Source organism: Ranitomeya imitator, chromosome 1 (genome assembly GCF_032444005.1).
Source record: "Ranitomeya imitator isolate aRanImi1 chromosome 1, aRanImi1.pri, whole genome shotgun sequence".
In the NCBI taxonomy this organism is placed as follows: Eukaryota; Metazoa; Chordata; class Amphibia; order Anura; family Dendrobatidae; genus Ranitomeya; species Ranitomeya imitator.
Genome location: NC_091282.1, coordinates 724,122,022 through 724,143,852, shown reverse-complemented (window position 1 = coordinate 724,143,852; position 21,831 = coordinate 724,122,022). Strand labels below are relative to the sequence as shown.

The window sequence follows — 21,831 nt, the reverse complement described above, 5'->3', positions numbered from 1 at the left end:
TCTCATTGATTTACATTGTACTGTAAATCAAATGCGGATCTGCAGCGTTTCTGCACCTCAAAAAACACTGCGAATCCGCAACATGTGCACATACCCTTAATATAATGCTGCAAAACCTGCTGTTTGTAAGCAGCTTCTTTACTGTCAAGAGAGCAGGTTTTGCTCGTTGGAAAAAAACCCCGCAGCGCATGAACATTGCCTTACTCTGTAGTGTTGCCAATTATAGTGAGGATTATGCTGGAGTTTGTAGTTCAGCAGTGAATTCTGCAGTCATTCTTGTGTAGTCGTTTTTTTCCATCTGACTGTAGGATAGCATAGCACAATGTAACAGAACTGCCCATACGGTCTATTGTGTTTTCGTGCAACAATATATTAACATAGGAATACGTAATCGCACCTGTAAGAGGTGACTGGAAAACAGCAACTTTTTTTTTGCACTGTTGAATTCTGAAGAAGAAGAATAAAATGCATGGCTTAAAACGCGTTATTAACTTTATTTTTTTTTTTTTTTTTTGCAAAAGTTGATATATATCCCATTGTCAGGGCTTATTGCTGCTTTATTGTGCATGAAAAATGCGTGATCCTAGGTGGTTTATCCCTCTGTATAAAGCTATATGTAGTTTGCTTTGGCTCTATGTGCACAGGGATAAAGTGCTATGTTTGCAGGGTCATGGGGAATGCACAGGGCTGCATCATTGTGTCCAATCAATGGGTTACTCGCATGTCCCTGAACATGGTGGGAGGAGTACGATGCTGATCCTCTTAATATTCATTATTTACCGGGCGCTTTGGTGAGTGACAGCTGAGATGGCTATTTGGTTATCCAGGATATCCAAGGTCAGGTTTCTCTAAGGGTATGTGCACACGTTGCGGATTCTCTGCGGATCTGCAGCGTTTTTGCAGTGTAGAAATGCTGCAGATCCGCAATTGATTTACAGTACAATGTAAATCAATGAGAAAAAAAAGATGTGCACACGTTGCGGAAAATCCGCTGCAGATTAAAAGAAGTAGCATGTCACTATTTTTTTGCGGATCTGCAGTGTTTTTGTACCCATTCCATTATAGAAAACTGCAGTGGTAAAAAATGCAGTAAAAACGCAGCAAAACCACACAAAAAATGCTGCGGATCCGCACAAAAAACGCGACAAATCCGCAGGTGCGTTTTCTGCCAGGAGAGACTGAATCCGCACCAGAAATTCCTAAGGCTAATCCGCAACGTGTGCACATAGCCTAACAATGCAGGACTACGGCGTGCTGGCTGATACCAGGATGGATCAGTTTCAGCTTTGCCATCTTTTACGCCGCTTCTTTCTGGTTACTACGGCGTTATAAGAGGGAGCTTCAGTCTGGTATAGGGTTAATACTGCTAATAGCAGTGAGCAGGATACGTGGTATATTGGGAGGCATGATTGCCAGGTTGTGGACATCGCTGTCAGGCACCGAGCTGCTGCTGCCACCACTTTATCTCTGGGTCTCATCAGTTGGTCTCTCGCTAATCTGACATTGATGGTGCATTAATTAATACATATGACAAGCGAAGCGAGCCATTTTGGCAAGTATCTATTCACACTGCATTTTGACACAGAGGAGGTTTTCCCCAATTAATACTCCTAACAGGTGTTTTCCTGGGACATTCAGCAGACAGGCTTTTTAATTTATTTTTTGTGTGTGCATGACCCATCTGTATGGAATAGCACATACAACTAGGGGGGAGGGGAGGGGAAGAGAATAACAGTCCAATGGAAGCCAAAAGGTCGCTCTGTCTTTCATTGGCTATTTAGGAGCTTACATGTTTGAGCCTTTCTGGCAGACAACCCTAATAATAGACCCTACAAAGTACCATGAAAGTGGCTAGAGAGTGGCATGGCCACCTTTCCATAAATCTCTAGTGTTGGAGCTGGCTAGATGGTTGGACATGCGACTCCTATTGTAATGAATGCTTAGCCTTTGGCAACTGAAAACGGCCACAACAGTGTATGGTGATGTCCTGGCCAAACATATTGTGGCAATCAGGCCAGTGGGGGGTGCTGTGTGTGGGTACGCCATTCCAGGTCTCATGTCGATGGCTTATTTTAATGCTGGACCAACACAGTCAATATCTTGTGGCTGAACTTTCTCTCTGGACGCCCACATACAGGGGCGCTCTCCTATGTTCTCTGTGATAAAGTCACTGCCGGATTCCTCTGACAGCAACTTCATTCCCCAAAAAGGATCGTCCATTGAAATGTCAAGTACACAATCCTGACATCTGTCAGGGGCAAGTCGGAAGCCCCCTTTACACATTAGGCGGCTGTCTGACTTCCTCAAAAACCAGCAAGTTTGTCCAACTTTTACCTAATGTGTATGGGATGAAGGAGATTGCTTGTTGTCTAACCTCTTGGACCCCCACCAATCCTGAGAAAGAAGATGAACTCCCCACGTCCCAACATAGCTGCCATTATTGCCCATACTCTGAGTATGTGCACACGTTGCGGATTCCATTGTGGAATCTGCAGAATCCGCAGGTAAAACACCCTGCGTTTTACCTGTGGGTTTTGTGCGAAATTCGCCTGCGTTTTTACACCTGTGGATTCCTGTAATGGAATAGGTGTAAAACGCTGTGGAATCTGCACAATGAATTGACATGCTGTGTTTCTGCATGGAATTTTCCGCAGCATGTGCACAGCGGATTTGGCTTTCCGTAGGTTTACATGGTACTGTACACCACATGGAAAACTGCTGCAGATCCGCAGCCAAATCCGCAACGTGTGCACATACCCTAAATAGGCACATTTAGCGTTCAGTTATGGTAAAGTTGGGTGACCATTCCTATGGGATCTAAAAAGATCAGTTATTTATTTATTTTTCTTGGGGAGGGGGAAGTAAGGTAACAAAGCTGGGTATACATGGCGACTCTAGCTACCATGCAAGTTACCGAACCAAAACTTGCATAATATAAGTTAATGAAGTTACACCTTCACCCGCAAATTCTCGCAAGCAAGTTACAAAAATTCCAAATGCTTCCAGCTTTTCTCAACTTGCTTGCTGAGGTACTTTGCACTATACTGTGGTGCAGCAGCGGTATAATTAGCTCTTCGGCCGCACTACCTGTGTTGTTGTGCAATTTCCAGAATTATTTGCGTAAAATGCATTTTTTAAAAATTATTTTAAGGGCAATTTGCTAATATAATATCTTGTTCGAAAACTCAATAAGCCTTTTTTATGGATCGATGCAATGTGTGAAGATTGGTTTGCCCATTTAATGTGTGTGAGTTCACTTGCTGCTTTATTAGTTGCTGTGTGCTCAGCCAACAAAGCGGAGACAGCGCAGCACATGACTGCATTGTACGCTTGTCTGCGGGTTATTTACTGCATCAATCCCATACTATAATTGTTGCATTTTTCAACTGGGTTGTAAAGCTCCGTCTCCTATGATTCCTATGAGCGTCGGCTTAGTGCACAGCACAGCCATAAATTCCCTGCGCAGCCCTTCTAACGTCTGCTGCTCTCTTCTAATTCCAGGTCGCCTGTGAGCAGGATCTGACAGCTCTTCCCTCAACCCGGTCCATCCTCCTCTTGGTAACAAAAGCCAGCAATATGGGAAGTCACACTGGCAGCAGCACATGCTGATGGGCACAGTGGCGCGGTGCCTGAGCCATGTGCACCATGTGACAATGCAGAAGGACTGATTGTCTGCTGCTCTGGACAAAGTGCACTTTTTTTTTTTTTTTAATTAATAAGAAAAATCTCCACAAAGGATTTTTTTTTTTTTTTTTACACCGTAAATTATGGCTACGACAGAAGCTGGAAGCACCATAACCAGTCGGCTGAAAAACCTGCTCCGCTCCCCTTCAATAAAGCTGAGGAGGCACAAGCCTGGGGCCAAAAAAGAAGATATTGGTAGCAAGGTGGGTATATGACGTGCAGCTGGTACACATTATTTATGGGGTTCTTGGCAAAGGTCAATGTGTGTAATATATTAGATGTGTAAGAATGGGCAAATTGTTGCTTTATAAGGCTGCATTGTATTTACCGCTGTGGGTGTCATTGTGATGACATCTGCAGCAGAAATTGACAGACCCATAGCCCTCGTCAATTGATGCTGTGCATTTGTTTAACTATATATTTATAATTTTTGCCACACATGCATGAAATTTCCTAAAATCCAATATGCGGACCATGTTGGCAGGTTTGTTATTTAATCTGAGATCAGCCTAATGTAGGGGCAGAGATTCCAATTCCAGGGATTTGTCAATTACTAACCTTTTGTGTTATAGTTCTGGGTTTTATCAGCAGGAGATTATCACTGCAGGAAAAATTGCCAGGAGCCAGTCAGTCGGGCTAATATGTGTAAGTGTAACCCCACCCTCACCACTGATTGGCAGGTTCCTGTGTACAAGTTGCCAATTGGGGATATGAGCGGGGTTATACACAGATCAGCATTCTTGAGCACCGCTATATCTACAGCAGAGAAAAGTGATTCTGTCAAAACTGCAGCAAGCAGCCCAGTAAGTGACACATCATTGGAATCAGGGTCTCAGCACCTACCTCATGGTGCTCTCAGATTACATAGCAAAACGTACTGAGTGATTCCTTTTTGCAATAAATGTTATTAGAACCATATTTTTGCCACCCTTATTTTTCATTCTACAAGGTTTGATAATACATTTTTTTTTATGGCGTTTCTGCATAGTTATAATTATATACTACGTATTCCGTATTATTAAACTTTTTGGAGGTGTAAAGAAAATGAGTTTTACTTTATGTAGTAATAAAGCTGTCATGGCAGCCACATTGGTTTACCTTGAGGCAATGGACTGTAAAAACGGCAATATCGTTGTCAAATGCTCAGATGCAGATCCTCAAGTAGCTTTGTCCATTAAAAAAAAAAAAAAACCCTCTGTGTGCACCCAGCCTTAGAGGTTCTCTACTCCATTCATATAAAACAAGACTGGACAATGTTTATATGGGCTGTGCAAAATATATATGGCTGTGTTTCTTTAGAAACTGCGCTGTCCTTGTCTCAGGATTGGGACAGAGCTGCAGTACCTGACCGATCTACCACTTGGCGTGGCGCTGTTTGGTACAACTCCTATAAAGGACTGAGTGTTACTTTTGATCCTATGTGTACTCTGCGCCCGTCTGGTCTGCTCTTCTACGTTTGGATTATTTTGTCTCATCCAAATTTGCAATGAAGCTGTTCATAGTTGAGTAAGATTCTTCCTAGACGTGGACTGTGGGTGAGACATCTGCCCGTCCTCGTGGCGCGTGCTATGCCAGGAGAGGTACCAGTCTAATAATTTTTTTGTATGAATCAACCGTAAACAGCAGCTTGGTTGACCAGCGGGAGAATACGGTCACCACTGTTAATTGGCAGCTATTGAAATCAAGAAGCCATCTGTGTTTTCTATGGATGAGACGGATTCTTTTTCCTAGTGTCTCTTATTTCTAGATGATATATAGGGGCCAGAAGAAGGGGCTTCCACTCTATAGATGCATAATTCTGTACTAGTTAGGCAACCTCGGAAAGTGGTATCATATATGGCACAATCGACATCTAAAGCAAAAAAAGTCAAATGGCCTGAAGCCAGCAATACTATATTATGTGAGTGCTGTGTGTAAATGTGTGACCCGCTGCTCACAGAACATTGTGCCTTCAGCACAAAGATGTAGAAAAGCCGCGGAGACACCATCACGTGTTTCCTACTCCACACTGATGAGGGGCAAATACCCCGAAACAGCTGTCTGTGGATGGATACCATGTTTTAGCATAGGTGGTTTTCCTTTTTGGATGCTACCCTTCCCGTGGTTGTTCCTTCCCGGTGAAAGACCTGGCTATTTATTGCTTGCGTTGAGAAACATGTGATGGTGTCTCCGCGGCTTTTCTACATGCATTTGCATATTTCCCATAAGGGATGGGGGCAGTGTTCTGGATCACTGCGTTGAGAAACACGTGATGGTGTCTCCGCGGTGTTGGATGTTTTGATCTCCCCGAGGTCATTCATCCTTATGTTTTCAGCACAAAGATGTCTGCAGTGTTACATAACATCGCATAGAGTCAATCCCCGGTGAAAGTATCTAGCACACTTTACAGCAAGTTAGTCCTGTTTCACACATCAGTTTTTAGCCATCCGGCATAATCCGGCGAATATTTAAAAAAAAAAACAAAAAAAAAACAGATCCGGTGCAAGTTGCTGGATCCTTTTTTGTTTACTGTGCATAGAGTTTGGGCTTCCCGTTCCGAGAGAGAGACTCCGGAATGGAAAAACAAAGCAATGGGACCTGCTCAGTGTAAAAATACCGGAATCGGTAGCCGGAGTCACTCATTTTACCTCACGTTTCATCCGTTTATCGCTGGAACAGTCACTGTGCGTTTTTTCGCTGGACAGAAAAAACATTCCTCTGTACGTTTTCTCTGTCCGCCGGAAAAATTATTTTTGATGGATCCGGCAAAAAACAGATGAAACCTGTGGCCCTCTGGCGCTAATACAACTCTGAGGAAAAAAAAACTGATCTGGCGGAAAAAAACGGATCCGTTTTTTTTTTCAAAATTCGCCGGGTTGTATCTGATGGCAAAAACCTGATGTGTGAAAGGGGCCTTATACTGCTTCTACTTTTTCTCATTTTCGGTTTCACTTTTGATCTCCTGTAAGTGAGACAAGACTTGGTCATTACTTTTAAAGGGGTATTCTCACCTTAACAAATGATGGCATTGCTAAGATATGCCATCACTTTACGATTATGGGATGGCTGACCTGTGGGATCCCACCTATCCTAAGAATGTCAATAACACTCGTTCACTTGCACTTGTGACTCTGGGGGTATGTTCAGACTTGGCATTTTTGCCTGTGTGTTTTATACATTGCTCAATAAAATAAAGGGAACACTAAAATCCCACATCCTAGATATCACTGAATGAAATATTCCAGTTGTAAATCTTTATTCATTACATAGTGGAATGTGTCTGGAACAATAAAACCTAAAAATGATCAACATAAATCACAACTAATATCCCACGGAGGTCTGGAGTTGGAATGATGCTCAAAATCAAAGTGGAAAATGAAGTTACAGGCTGATCCAACTTCAGTTGAAATGCCTCAAGACTATGAAATGATGCTCATTAGTGTGTGTGGCCTCCACATGCCTGTATGATCTCCCTACAACATCTGGGCATGCTCTTGCAGAGGCAGGGATGGTTCCTGAGGGATCTCCTCCCAGACCTGGACTAAAGCATCTGCCAACTCCTCTGCAGTATGTGGTGCAACATGATGTTGTTGGATGGAGCGAGACATGGTGTCCCAGATGTGTTCAATCAGATTTAGGTCTGGGGAACGGGCGGGCCAGTCCATAGCTTCAATGCCTTCATCTTTCAGGAACTGCTGACACGCTCCAGCCACATGAGGTCTGGCATTGTCCTGCATTAGGAGGAACCCAGGGCCAACCGCACCAGCATATGATCTCACAAGGGGTCTGAGGATCTCATCTCGGTACCTAATGGCAGTCAGGCTACCTCTGACGAGCACATGGAGGGCAGTGCGGCCCTCCAAAGAAATGCCACTGCACACCATTACTGACCCACTGCCAAACCGGTCATGCTGAAGGATGTTGCAGGCAGCAGATCCCTCTCCACGGCATCTCCAGACTCTGTCACGTCTGCTCAGTGTGAACCTGCTTTCATCTGTGAAGAGCACAGGGCACCAGTGGCTAATTTGCCAATTCTGGTGTTCTGTGGCAAATGCCAAGCATCCTGCACGGTGTTGGGCTGTGAGCACAAACCCCATCTGTGGACGTTGGGAACTCAGACCATCCTCATGGAGACGGTTTCAAACAGTTTGTGCAGACACATGCACATTTGTGGCCTGCTGGAGGTCATTTTGCAGGGCTCTGGCAGTGCTCCTTTTGTTCCTCCTTGCACAAAGGCTGAGGTAGCGGTCCTGCTGCTGGGTCTTTGCCCTCCTACGACCCCCTCCACGTCTCCTGGTGTACTGGCCTGTCTCCTGGTAGCACCTCCAGCCTCTGGACACTACGCTGACAGAGACAGCAAACCTTCTTGCCACAGCTCGCATTGATGTGACATCCTGGATGAGCTGCACTACCTGAGCCTCTTGTGTGGGTTGTAGAGTCCGTCTCATGCTACGAATGTGAAAGCACAACCAACATTCAAGTGACCAAAACATCAGCCAGAAAGCATTGGTACTGAGATGTGGTCTGTGGACCCCACCTGCAAAACCACTCCTTTATTGAGTGTCTTGATAATTGCCAATAATTTTCATCTGTTGTCTATTCCATTTGCACAACAGCATGTGAAATTGATTGTCAAACAGAGTTGCTTCCTAAGTGGACAGTTTGATTTCACAGAAGTTTGATTTACTTGGAGTTATATTCTGTTCTTTAAGTGTTTCCTTTATTTACCATACTTTTTTTTTTTTTGAGCAGTGTATTTTACCCCATTTGGAAAGAATGTAGCATTTCACAGTAGCAACGTTCTTTTCCTCTTTTTTTGAGGTCCTTTTATAGCTCTGAAGGCCACAACAAAGTCGTCCAAGTTTACACTCCCAGCCATCATATATATAATGTCATTCTGTGGCTTTCATTACTTGTAACCTGCTTTGGCGGTTTTATACCGTGCGCGCTGTTTTTTCCGCAACTTGTTTTTAAGTAAATGGAGCGAGTCTCGAACATGCAGGTGTCTTAACCGGGTGGTCCAAAGGTTGGGGGTGTCTATATATCTCTCATAAATTTCATAAGAAATCTTTTAAAATATATAAAATAACTCGTCAACACTGTCACATCTCTTGTTCCTGCCACTTTTAATACTAGATGTGTCCCTCTTTTCTATAACTCCCATGCGGTGCATATACTGCGTGGTGTCTTTTTTTGGCTTTGTTGGATTTTTGGGGAATTTTTGCTTACACAGTAAGCTTTCCCTGCACATACCTGAAAGTGTGAAAGCACCCTAAAATTAAAAACTCCTTCTTAAAAGGGTTGCCTAGGACTGATTATGTCCCTCCCCCTTGGAACGGTCTGCAATATTTGTTTGATGGGAGTACGACATCTGGTACCTCCACGGATCAGCTGAATGGAAAATAACCTGCAGTACATAGCAGCTAACTATTAGGGGGGGGTCAGGCGTCGGACCCCTCTAGTCTCATGTTGATGACCTCTCCTATGACCATCTGCTGTAAACAGTATGTAACTTTTTTTTTTTTTTTTTTATTGCTGTGCAAACTTTGATTGTAAATGCTGGACTGTGAATGTTGACTCCCAGATAACAATGTGCAGCGATCCTCTCTGCAGACCTATCACTACTCTGTATATGTACTTGTACTAATGAAACTCTGCAGCATCGTGACTTTTGCATATTACACTTTATCCCCTGTATAAGCGATTGCTGTTCTGCTCCATGTACAGCTGCGTTCAGTTAAAAGATGGCGTCATAATAGCTCTGGCGTGCTGGAGGTGCACTGTCTGCGTGGAGAGTGATGGAAGAATTCCACGAAATGATGGATTAGATAATCAGTGACGTTTTTTTAATGATGCTTTTAATAAGATACGTGCTTGTCCCCCGCTACAGTCCATGTGATCGCCAGTGAGACTTGCACATAGTGCAGCATCACCAGCGTGAATAGGATCTGTCATCTGGGAGTCATTCCCTTCTCTTCTGCAGATGTCAGATCGGCCTCTTCAGCATTTTTCTTTTTCTTGCTCTTTTGAGGTTTGCAGTGTGTGTGTGGTGTGTTTTTTTTTTTTTTTTTTTTTTTTTTTCCTTCTTCTCCCTCCACACTGTCTTGGCTAAGTGATTGTCTACTTGTGTGGAATCCTCTAGAGATTGAGCTGAAAATGGCTTTTGGGCGATATTCACAGGTCAGTGGGCAAGGTAGAAAGCTGTACTTGGCATTTTAAGACCAAAAGCTTTTAGGACAACTTCTAAAATTTTGGCTTAGTTAGTTCCAGTGGCAATGTACAATGAGATGTAAGCACAGTCAAATGGTGGAAGAGGGGTGGTCCGGTACTAAAGTACTGAGATTGGCTTGTTCTAACGTTAGAAGTGCAAACTGCAGGAAAAAAAGGTAACTTTCTGCTTACTGTGCCTGGAATTTTTGGAGGAGTCTGGGCTTTATATAACTCCGCACTTCTGCGATACTCAGTGCTTCAGTATCTGAATGAGTGGCGGGTCTCTTCAGAAGATGGAAAAATTCTGCTACTTAAAGGCTATTGTGGATCCTGATAAAAGTTGTCTGGTTGGGCTGTAAAATATTGGGCTCCAATCCATCTGACATGGATGACCTTTTAGATCATCTGTATCTTAATCCTGGAGGACCTCTTTAAAATGATTGCCTAATCGGAGACAACCCTTTTATGACCAACCCCAGTCCCTCCCATGGCATCCCAGGCAAATATCGGATTTTGCTCTGAGAGCTTAAAAAACCTCCTCCTCCCCATGAAAGATTTTATCCTCTTCATATATTGCAGTCATCATATTATATAGCACTGTGTACCTACAATTGCTCATTTTTCTTTTCTACCCAGCTAATTTCTTTTCCAGTAGGTCTATAACATCACATGATTAAAAACTGACTAGCTGAACCTTTCTAAGCTCTATGTAGAAACAGGAGGTCGAGTTTCCCTGCATGAGACATAAGTCGCTGCAAAAGGCGCTGGCAGAAGGAGGAGGAAGAAGCTGGGTTAGAGGTGATGAGGGATATGACAAACACAGGGACAAGAGACTTCCTGCTTCTACAAAGAGCAGAGAAAGGCAAAATGAGCAATTGTAAGTACACAGCGCTATATAATGATGACTGCAATATATTAAGATAAAAAAGCACTCCTCCCAACGTTTTTAAGGCCAGCCAGGCATTTAGGAGGAACACACTGTTATATGGTTGACTTAGTGGATCTACCAGATTTTACCATACAATATTAGATATCTTAAATCTGATGAGATTGGTGTACTTGCTCCACATAAGAATGGATGCGTAATACTTTCTGCCAAATAATTTTAAGATTATCATTTTTAAGTCCAGCTAAATAAAAATGCTAATTTTTATTCAGAAATCTGTGGCTGTATAATCCTCTTAAACTATACCAGTCCCATAAAGTCTAAGACGTATATCTACTATATAATTGTCTAAAGGTCACTTGCGTCTTTCTGTCTGTCCTTTTTTTTTTTTTCTGTCGCGGATATTCATTTGTCGCGGTCTGTCATGGAAATCCAAGTCGCTGATTGGTCGCAGCAAAACAGCCACGACCAATCAGCAACGGGCACAGTCCGGAAGAAAATGGCCGCTCCTTACTCTCCGCAGTCAGTGCCCGGCGCCCGCATACTCTCCTCCAGTCACCGCTCACCCAGGGTTAATGCCGGCGGTAACAGACCGCGTTATGCCGCGGGTAACGCGCTCCGTAACTGCTGCTATTAACCCTGTGTGTCCCCAACTTTTTACTATTGATGATGCCTATGCGGCATCAATAGTAAAAAAAAATGTAATGTTAAAAATAATAAAAAAAAATCAAAAAACCTGCTATTCTCACCCTCCGTATTCCGACGAGCCGCTCGCGCCGGCCGCCATCTTCCGTTCCTGGCGATGCATTGCGAAATTACCCAGAAGACTTAGCGGTCTCGCGAGACCGCTAAGTCATCTGGGTAATTTCGCAATGCATCCTAGGAACGGAAGATGGCGGCAGCTTCGCGCGTTTCGCCGGAGCTTTGGTGGATCCCAGGGGGTGAGTATAACACTATTTTTTTTTTTTTTCATTATTTATTTATTTATTTTTTAACAGGGAAATGGTGCCCACACTGCTGTATACTACGTGGGCAGTGTTGGATACCGCGTGGCTGCTATATACTACATAGGCAGTGTTATATACTATGTGGGCTGTGTGATATACTCCGTGGGCTGTGCTATATACTGCGGGGGCAGTGTTATATACTGCGTGGCTGCTATATACTGCGTGGGCTGTTATATAGTACGTGGCTGTGTTATATACTGCGTGGCCAATGTTATATATTGCGTGGCCTGTATTATCGCATCGGGTATTCTACAATATGTATGTATATAGCAGCCACATAGTATATAGCACAAGCCACGTAGTATTTGTCTGCTATATACTACATGGCTCCTATATACTACGTGGCCTGTGCTATATACTATGTGGCTGATACATACATACATACATACATACTCTAGAATACCCGATGCGTTAGAATCGGGCCACCATCTAGTATCTAATAATGTACTGTGAAATCTAGTAGCCGAGCTGCTATAAGAGGACTTCTCTAGTCTGTCATTTTATTCTTGCACAGCATAGGGTCCCAAGTGGGAGACCACCCCCTCCCCCCCTCTATGATGCCACAGTATAGGGGATATGCAAAGGGTTTTTTTTTTGTTTTTTTTTTTCCCCTCATGAGAACCCATTTAAAGGGAGCCAGTCATATGGCTCATGCTGCATATACCATGGGCAGCATAAGTCGGATATTGGCTGTTATTTCAGCCATGTAAGAGAAAACATACTTTGTAAAACCGGTCAAGGGCTTCCCATCTCTTAACTAGTCCCTACTGGTCTCTTGTGACTTGTCCTCACCCCGATCCCCATGGCTGACAGGTCTGTCGCTTACATAAAGACCCATGAAATCTCTGGCCCTCTCTTCCCTGTATGTAAATATAATCTTGTTAGCTAAATGGGTGTGACCCACAAGTGGTCTTCCTTTGATGACCACTCCCAGTTGCTTATGGAAAAGGACTAGAGATTTTCCTATGGTAAAATGGATGCAAATCTTTCAGGAACAGAGATACAGGAGAGAAAAATAGTATTGGATTCAGGAGAACAGCGGTATTTACACCAGGTGAAATGAGAGAGAGAGAGATATATTTTTTTTTTCTATTATTGCAAGTGACCGGTCCCCTTTTAAACTTTTAAAATGTTTTTTTTTTTTTTTTTTTTCTCGTACTTTTTGCTGCAGTATTTAAAAATCAATGTCTTGCTTAGAAATATTTGTAATCTATTTAGCAGTTACTACGTTGCCATGTCTGCCAAGGAAATGGAAACTGCAAACCTATCTCCAGGTGTTTACAGGGCGGCTGACTGACGGTTTGCCTCCTTGTACAACAGTCTTATCTGGAGAAGATATAATGGGTCTGAAAGAGCCAAAGAATTTGGTTGCTAGGAGACATAGAACTCTCCCTTAACTGACTTTTTGGGTCCTGCCTCGCACACGTTTGTATAGGAACCTAAAGGGGTTGTCAGGGGGTGACTGAGGTTTATTTATTTTTATCTAGTCACCGACCTGTAGATCTGCACTTTTCCCCTTGGTCCTTTCCGTCTGACATGGTCTTCTGACATGGTCGGGCTGAAGCGCTCTTGCTGACAGCTCATGTGGTCCAGCCTGATGCCTTGGATGTCACTGATTCACCACTTCTCTAAGAAGTCATTGTGAAATTCCCCTCCCACCCCCTTCCCGAGCACCACTTTCTTATAGATAGTTCCAAAACTCAGTGTTGTTGATTAACCCTATTAGCATGTGGGTGCAACAGTTGCATTTCCCAGTTTTATTTTTTCCCAAAATATTTTCAAAAACAACTCCTAAAAATCTGACTACCTGAAGCTCCCAGCATGGGGTGCTGTGCAGCTTTCTGCATACTGGTTAGACGTAGATCTCCATAAAGGAACAGTGTGCAGTATGTCGAAAGACATCGAGAAGTTTGCTTATGGTTGATCAGAGGTTTTGTATCAGCAAATGCAGAGACTTCCAACAAACAACACTCAGGCCTAGCAGTGACAACCTGCCATTGTTTCCAGGTTGCCCTAGCTGCTGCCATATAGGATATCTTGCACATTTTTCCCTTCCCATAGGCTCGGGAAAAATTCTAAAATCCTAATTCCTATCCCTCAGCCAGTCCAGCACTCTGTCGCTACCCATCCTCTGTGTTTGACAGACTGCAGCGGTGATTTCATAACTACAGCACATGCGACCACTGCAGCCAATCTCTGGGATCGCTGATGATGCCTGTGCAGCTTGGATACTGAACGCGTCCTGTTTATGACCTATCTGGGGATAAGCAGATGTGACTCCTCTCTCCCCATTGGAGGCACATAACTGCTTGGCCAGAGTGATCTTTCGTGTGTATGGGGAGAGGAGGGCGGTTGAGATATCGGTCTGTCAGATGAATGTTTGGACAACCTCTTGGACACTTGTTTAGGCTAACATGATAGACGTCTTCAAGGATGGGATAAGTGTCCTTTAAGTTACCCTAGTTTAGAGGGTTCTCTGCTTTCCTAGTGCGACACCTGTTTCTTCTTTCTGTTGTCCACACAAGTGAATGATGACTAAAGCCACTAGACATGGCGTCTCACAAAGCTTTTATTTATTGTGCCTTTTTACGTACAAGGAAAGATTCCGACTCCAAGCTAAACCCACCCTGCTGATAGACCGCAACATGTTCTGATCCAATCAGACAGGAGGAGGCTGCCTTCCCTCCTTGGATCTGTTCTGATCCCAGAATAAATACTGTTCCAGTTCTGGCAGCGCTTTTCTGCAGACGTTCCAGGATCTGCATAAACACTACACTGCAAAAGTGGATCCGACTGCTTTAAAGGGATAATGTTTCTACAAGGGGAAAGCATCCTCCTCCCTTTCAGCGCTTGCAGCAGTCTTTTTTTTTTTTTACCTTTTCAATACTAGCACAACACGATCGGCACTTGTGCCATGGCTGGTTTACTATGGTATACACGATCATATGGATTTATTACTATTGGGACCTAGGGCTAGGTTCACATGCTGCTTATTTAGTGTGGATTTCTAAACTGAAATCTGCAAAGTGTCCACGTCAAAAATGTGTGTCTTTTCCGCACTTCGTCATACTTTTTTATTTTTGTTATGGAAATGTATATAAAAAGGCAACAAAACAATGCCGGGCCATAGGTGTAACCTGCAGATTTATGATGTTTTTTTAAAATTGAAAAAAAGTAGTAAAATCTGCACCAAATAGGCTGTTCTTAAGAGAAACTGACATGCTGCAGATTAAAAAAAAAAAAAAAAAAAATCACAACAAAAGACATTTTTTGCAAGTAGGAAAAAAGTTCTTTGTTTTGCAGATTAGGGGGGATCTGATTGCTGGGACCTGCACCAATCTGCAAGTTCTCACCCATCCTGTGGATAGATCATAACTCTTTCACTGGACATGCCATTTAAGTAAAAACGCGTCCACCATGTTTGTGTGGATTTTCCATGCAGAAAGTCTGCACGTAAAACCTGCAATGTGTGAGCTGAGCCTTCAATTCAGGTTTGGAACTTCTCACCTATACGAAGGATAAACCTGCTGATTGCCAAGAGAGCACAGACTCCTCTCTCCCACTTATAGGACTGACTTTCAAAGAACCGAGCGGTCTCCAGTGGATGGAACATCGATTGGTTGTGGAGTAGTTTTCTGGCACAGGTAGCATCCCCGTCATGTAAAGCGTACATTGGAGAAGGTCATGGACCTGAGCTTTACGTAATCTATGCAGTGACCGCTGGGTCAGTGATCGTGCTCTTATCTCTATGAAAGTTCATGTAAAAGTTGTGTGACTTTTCTTTATCTATTATTTCTTTTTGTACCAAGGTAAATCCTCACCCCTGACACCAGCTCTGGAGGTGACCACCAAGTGCGGATGTCCCCTCTTGACGTGTGGTCATGCAGGATCTGAATAGACCTCTTGATGATTTCTCCAAGAAGGTTTTCACACCTTTCCTACTCCCCACTCTGAGTCCAGCACTGGTGCAGATGCTTATTGCCATCGCCACACTTCCTGTGGATCCCGTCACCACAATGAGACACGTAACGGCCAGGCTTTGGGTTACCATGCACACCTTCTGCTACAAGGACTCTCCTGAGTCTACACAAAGTGGACAGCCGTTCACATAGCACCACTCCCTGATCTGCTTATGACTCGCTGATCTTTACCGGCAGCTTGTCCTCCAGAAAATCACCTGCCGTGTAAAATTAGTATTTATGGATTTTTTTTAATTCTCATTGAAAAAATTTACAAATTTCATCTGATCACATGAGATGAACAGAAAAGAATGTCTGTGTTCTCTTGGTATATAGATGTGTAAACAGGGCCTATGTCCGCCATATGTTCTGCAGGCTATGTCTTCGTTCTGCCTTCTGTGAACATGAAAAATTGGATGGAGATGGACATGGGTGCGACCAATAAAGGTGGTGAAAGGTCTACATAAACAGGGCCATATCAGGAAAGGGGCAGCATTGGCAGAGCATGCGGCTTGGGTGGTTTTGGGCATCGGTGAGATTGCAGCAGATCTGATAAGGTCTTTCATTAAGGATGTTAAAAGACCACCTAGGGCGGTGTGCACGTGGACTTAGCTGGAAGTTCACACTCTCGGAGTATAATGTTATCGTAGATCCCCATTCACCAGGAAGAAGCGTGTGTGTATACCAGACCTCCATCTAATCAGATGTGCCCACATATCGTATATATACGTATAACTGTATAGGACTGCAATTTCTAGGGTCACATCAAAAATAAGGTACACTGTGCGGTATACAACTTTTGCAGTTCTGACTTGTGAGCGTATGGGCACCACCACCTCTCTGAACATTGATGGGGCTCTGTGCGCCTAGTAATGATTGATCACATTAATTAGTATCTTGCATACTTTTTTGTTCTGCAGGGATGCACACATCCTAATCTGTTATCGCTAATAAAGCAATCTTATAATCCCGTTTCACTAATCCTAGTATATAGGCTTTTTATTTATATGTGATAAACGTCCCCCTGCACACAGGCGCTGCATGACGTGTCTCCTGATCTCTTCTATCACATGTGCCTAGAACTGTATAAGGTGACGGAGGTGATGGCCTATTTCAGTGGATCGGATTAACCGCTTTGTAAAAGGGGTGACAGAGTTGCTCATTATTGAATAGAACATAGGAGTTATTTTCCCAGCTGGGTGTTATATTGTCAACGTGAAGGGAGATGGATAAATAAGCTCACGATGCCTGTAACGTTCAGCATATCCATCTATGTAGCGGTCATCCTCATCCAATGCATGAACTGCATCCAAGCAAATAATGTGTAAACTACTATACTATCTGCTAAGTTATAATATTAGATATTGCCTGGCCGGGCATTTATGGCCATATTCGGTGTATCAAGGACTGGACAAGACTTAACATGGAGCAGCTGGGTGAGTGTTTAAAGGGAATCAGTCATCCGGATTTTGCTTTGTAATCTGAGAGTAACTTGATGTAGGGGCAGAAAGTCTGATTCCAGCAGTGTGTCACTTACTGGGCTGCCTGGTTTAGATAAAATCCCTGTTTTCTCTGCTGTAGCTGTAGCAATGCTCAGAATGCTGAGCCCTGTATGACTCCGCCCACTCCACTGATTGGCAACTTGCTGCCAATCAATGATGGGGACAGGCTTGCACAGATTAGCTAGACTGCTGTGTTCAGAACACCTAGTCCTGTGTGATAATCTCCTCCTGATAAAACACTGATTGTATTGAAGCTATAGCAAGTTGCTGAACAAGTGACACGTTTTAATTGCAAAAACCTGTTGACGGATTCCCTCTTAAAACTTAGTCAGTTTTACTGTTTTAAAAAGGGACCTGTCGGTACTTTTTTTTTTTTTTTTACATATGGAATTAGCAATATCCCTGCATAGATATCTTCCCCCACAATAAAAAACAAAAGCCTTTCTATAGAAATCTATTGTGCCAGTTATGAGAATTTTGGTGTAGAAATTGGTCTGGAGGAGCATTGGGTGGCCCAAGCACGCTGATCTCATTGTGCACATTTTAGACATGGCTGTACACACTTGCCTCCAATACATGAGAAATCTAGTATCGAAGCTGAACACGAATCAGGCAGTGCAATAGGGGCGTGTCGATGAACTTCTCTCAAGTGCGTAGACACACCCCCAGTGCACTTCCAATCTGATTTACATATGGCTTCTACACTAATTTCCCATGATGGGCATCTCGGATCAAGTGCTGAAGCCCAGTTTATTCCAACGCTATTCTACGCCAGACATGTTCTGCCTTGATGAACAGTTAATATTCTGACTCATTCCTGTCTGTTTTTATTCTGGTTTTTAATCTGATTTTTTGGTCACTATGACTAATTTCCTTTTTTTTTTTCTTTGATTTCCTCTGGGCATTGAAAAAAAAGGAGAAAAAATGTAAATTTCAGCAAGAATCAAGCAAACTTTCAGATATTTAAGCAAAGTATTTCTTGCTCTCAGAGTATTTTTGATTGTCTACGGAGGAGTCTGGATCGGCTGCGCTCTCTCTCTAAACAGCCACAAATTGCCCCCTCTTAGCATTAGCGACTGGGTGGGATCAGGGTGTAGCTGTCAATTCGTGCCATGATTGAACTTTCTTCTATGATCATAAAGCCTTTTTATGCTTCAACTTAGAATTTTCAGAAATCGTCTGTTCAGTAGTTTTCGCCATCACTTTTGCTTGCTTCTTGCTTTTTCACTTTGTATAGAGCCAATAGCAATATCAAGACAATTAGCGGCTATTCCGCTCGACCCAAACCACTTCCTCCCCAGGGTACACTCGCATTAGAAGTGCTGAAGATTTTTTTTTTTTTTAAATAAACTCCGTAGCCAGATTCCTGTTACAGATTTTTGATGTGTAAGGCACGCTCGGCTTAGGCCAGAATGAATGTGCTCTTTCAATGAAGAGAGAGGAATTGGCCACTGGGAGACAGTTCTGTCGGCATTATCTGTCAAGAGAACCGGATTATCTACTAGAAATGCACTGTGGTAGATCAGAAAAGCCTGATCATTCTCACTCCGAGGTCTCCAGGTAAGGGAAGGTGGGAGCATCCCTCGCCCCATACTGCTTCTGACGATTTGGGGTGCACGCCTGTTGGGTTTCATGCGGAGTTAAACAATTGCGCACACAACTTGAAAGTTGTGTTTCGTTCTCTAACAGAAGTTTTACCTGTCGTCTTTTAGCTGCCCTTTCGGCTATGTTCTCCGACTTTCCACTTTGTTTCTACAGCACATTACGGCCCCTATGACCAGAGGGCTGAGAGAGGTCGTGTTTTCAAGCAGTGGGGCCTCTAATCCTATATACATTCCTGTCATCGGCAATCGCTGTCACATGTTTCCAGGAAGGTGTCAGAATGATTGCAATGTGGTGATGTTTTCAGGTAAAGACCTGTGATTAGGAGAGCACTGAATTATTATTTTTTCACCGGTATGATGTAAATCGGTGCCCACCCCTTCATGCATGTTTAGTACAAGGGATCCTGTAAGGGCTTTTCTTCTCTAAGGCCGTTAAATTGGCTCATGTCCTCAACCCTAGACACGTACAATGGAGCATCTGAATAGCATAAGATATCCGTATACGTCTTCACTTTTGGGAAATAGTGAGCACCAGAGCGCTTTGGGACAGTCCTAGAAATGCCATCACGGTGCCCATTCATCTTCGTTGGCTGATCATTATCTCTCCTGATCCCCCATAACCATGAAAGCCTGGCCGAATGTTTGTATGCCCTTTATTGGGAGAGGAGAGTAAGGGCCGTCATGCACGTTAGGTAAAATGCACACAGCGTCTACCTTGTACATTGGCAAAATTTCTCATAGACCACCATTCGCCAAAGGAAGGACAAATGCATTCCTTCTTTCTCCATCTGACAGGAGTGTGTCTGTGTACCTTATTTTACTGTACAAGGCCTCCTTCACATGTCTGGATGAAACGCATACGTGAAAAATCAGTGTGTCCGTGTTTTCCATCAGTGTCATCGGTACTTCTCCGGTATGGATAAAGAAATATATTACAAGGCTTCTCCTATCGGCATGTTGATGTGATATTTCCTGAAGAAGGAGTCATATACACTGAAACGCGTTGGATAAACCACCATTAATTCTTTCGCTATGTCTGGCTTCAAATTGGTTAGCAGTGCGGACATAATCCACAAATGTTCCTTTATAACATTAAGGCTTCTCCTATAACATTGTGAAAAAACAAACAAAAAAGCTGATTGTTATAGACTTCTAACTATCCGGTACAGGATCCATTAATCTGGGGACAGAACTGTCCTAAAATGTCTTCCATTTGCCATCAAGTCCAGCTTCCATCCATTTTTAGCAGGATCAAGAAAACCTAGTCCTTTAAAACTTTTTTTTTTTTTTTTTCCGGGGGGCTGTCTAACCGAACTTCCCACTTCTCCCCCTCCCAAAAAGATAACTCACTCCCCTCCAAAAGCTAAACCTGAGTTTGTTTTTTTTTTTTTTTTTTTTTTTTTTTGTTTTAACACCAAAGTCAATGTGAAACGGAATCTAATGGATGGTCATCCGTTAATGGATACACACCTTATATCCGTTTTCTTTCAGTTTGTAACGGATCCCACCCCCCCATATTTTTTTTTTCTTAATTTTTATAAATATTGGATCCATTAAAAAAAATAAACTGAACATATGAACAGGGCATAAGACCACAATTTCATAGTAATTTATCAGTAAGCGGTAATGGAGTTTTGCAAAAGTTGATGGGGATACTTATTTCATTGGAGGTCTGCAAGCTCGGAAAACTAAACTATGGTAGATGTCCTCCTGGACGACCTTCTGAAGAGACGTGATGAATACTTATCCTAGAGCCTTCTAAATTTTAAGTAGATAATGGGCAATCGTAGTCAAATATGACAATGGCTGTCTTTACCTAGAAGAAAGAATTTGCCTTCTATAGAGACCCCTCCCTAAGAAGACTCCTCTACGCTTGTGTCCTTCAGCTCATTGGTGAGTCCTGCACCTCATCTACTCCTCGCACTCGGTCATTACTGGGGTTTTGCTGTATCTGGCAGATCACTGGGCAGATTAATCTCGCATGTCCAGTATGTTTTGTGTTGGAAGACGCTGTGGACCACCAGTGAAGATCTCTCAAGCGTTAGAAATCGTAGCTAGTTGGAGACCTGTGTCTGCATTTAAGGTTTGGTTTGTCTTCGCATGAGCCACTGAGGAAAGTTAAAATGTGGCTTGGTACTTATTTTTTTTTTCTATGGTGAAGGTTTCATATCCAATTCATGCTTCTGAAAAAAAAGTTGACAGCATGGTCTAACAGGGCAGCAAGGAATGTCCTACAATATGGATTATGCTTGGATCTTCCTTCAGCACAATGTATTGCAGATGGGCAGGGTTCATTAAAATTTTCAGCAAAATGTTTAGCGCTGAGAGGTTCCAGACGTGCCATTAATTATCACTGTTGTAGTGACCTTTTACACTGCCTCAAAATTATACCTTGTATATGAAAGTCTGTCGTCTCACCAGCTGGTATTGAGGAGGTATTCAATGACTCAAAAAATGTCTGAACAAAGTTTAGGCTTTTTAACTGGCTTATAAGTGCAAAAGAAACAGAATGATGAAAGGTTGATGTTATGTTATCTTTCTGCTATATTAATGTAGCAATTTTAAGGGGGTTATTTGGTTTTCTGCAAAGGCTGAAACTTACAAGTGCGTGCACTGCACACTGTCAAGATTTTACAGTATTGGTGGCGAGAGAGGGTGGCTACATGATTGCAAGTATGCTACAAGTGATCGCATGCCGAGCAAGTCTAGTCAGTGTGGCCGGAAGTATGCAAATTTGCGTACTAGTGGTCATGTGACTCTGTCCCGGAGAATCCTGACTGCGTGCAATATGCTTGCTGTAAGGATTCAGAAGTCTGCATTCACTCTGATTTGCCAGAAAACTAGTCAACCCCCTTTAATTGCTGCTCAATAGGTTAGCGGACAATGAAGTAATCTTTAACATGGCATCAATTGACAATAACTAACAATTGCCCATTTTTACTGTAATTTTTTTCTCTCTTCAAGAGAGCAATTGTAATTTGTTTTCGTAGAGGATCTCAT

The 21,831-nt window shown here is 43.0% G+C and overlaps 1 protein-coding gene across 3 annotated transcripts in view; it reads left to right on the top strand.

Annotated features, from left to right (window-relative positions):
- The window catches only part of MAPKBP1 (mitogen-activated protein kinase binding protein 1), a 148,620-nt gene that overhangs the window by 2,552 nt on the left and 124,237 nt on the right, over window positions 1–21,831 (top strand). For all 3 annotated transcript variants that reach the window (XM_069732530.1, XM_069732529.1, XM_069732528.1), the window contains exon 2: window positions 3,502–3,887. In XM_069732530.1, the coding sequence (XP_069588631.1) occupies window positions 3,768–3,887 (120 nt within the window). In that variant the 5' untranslated portion in view covers window positions 3,502–3,767. The remainder of the gene's footprint in view (window positions 1–3,501; window positions 3,888–21,831) is intronic.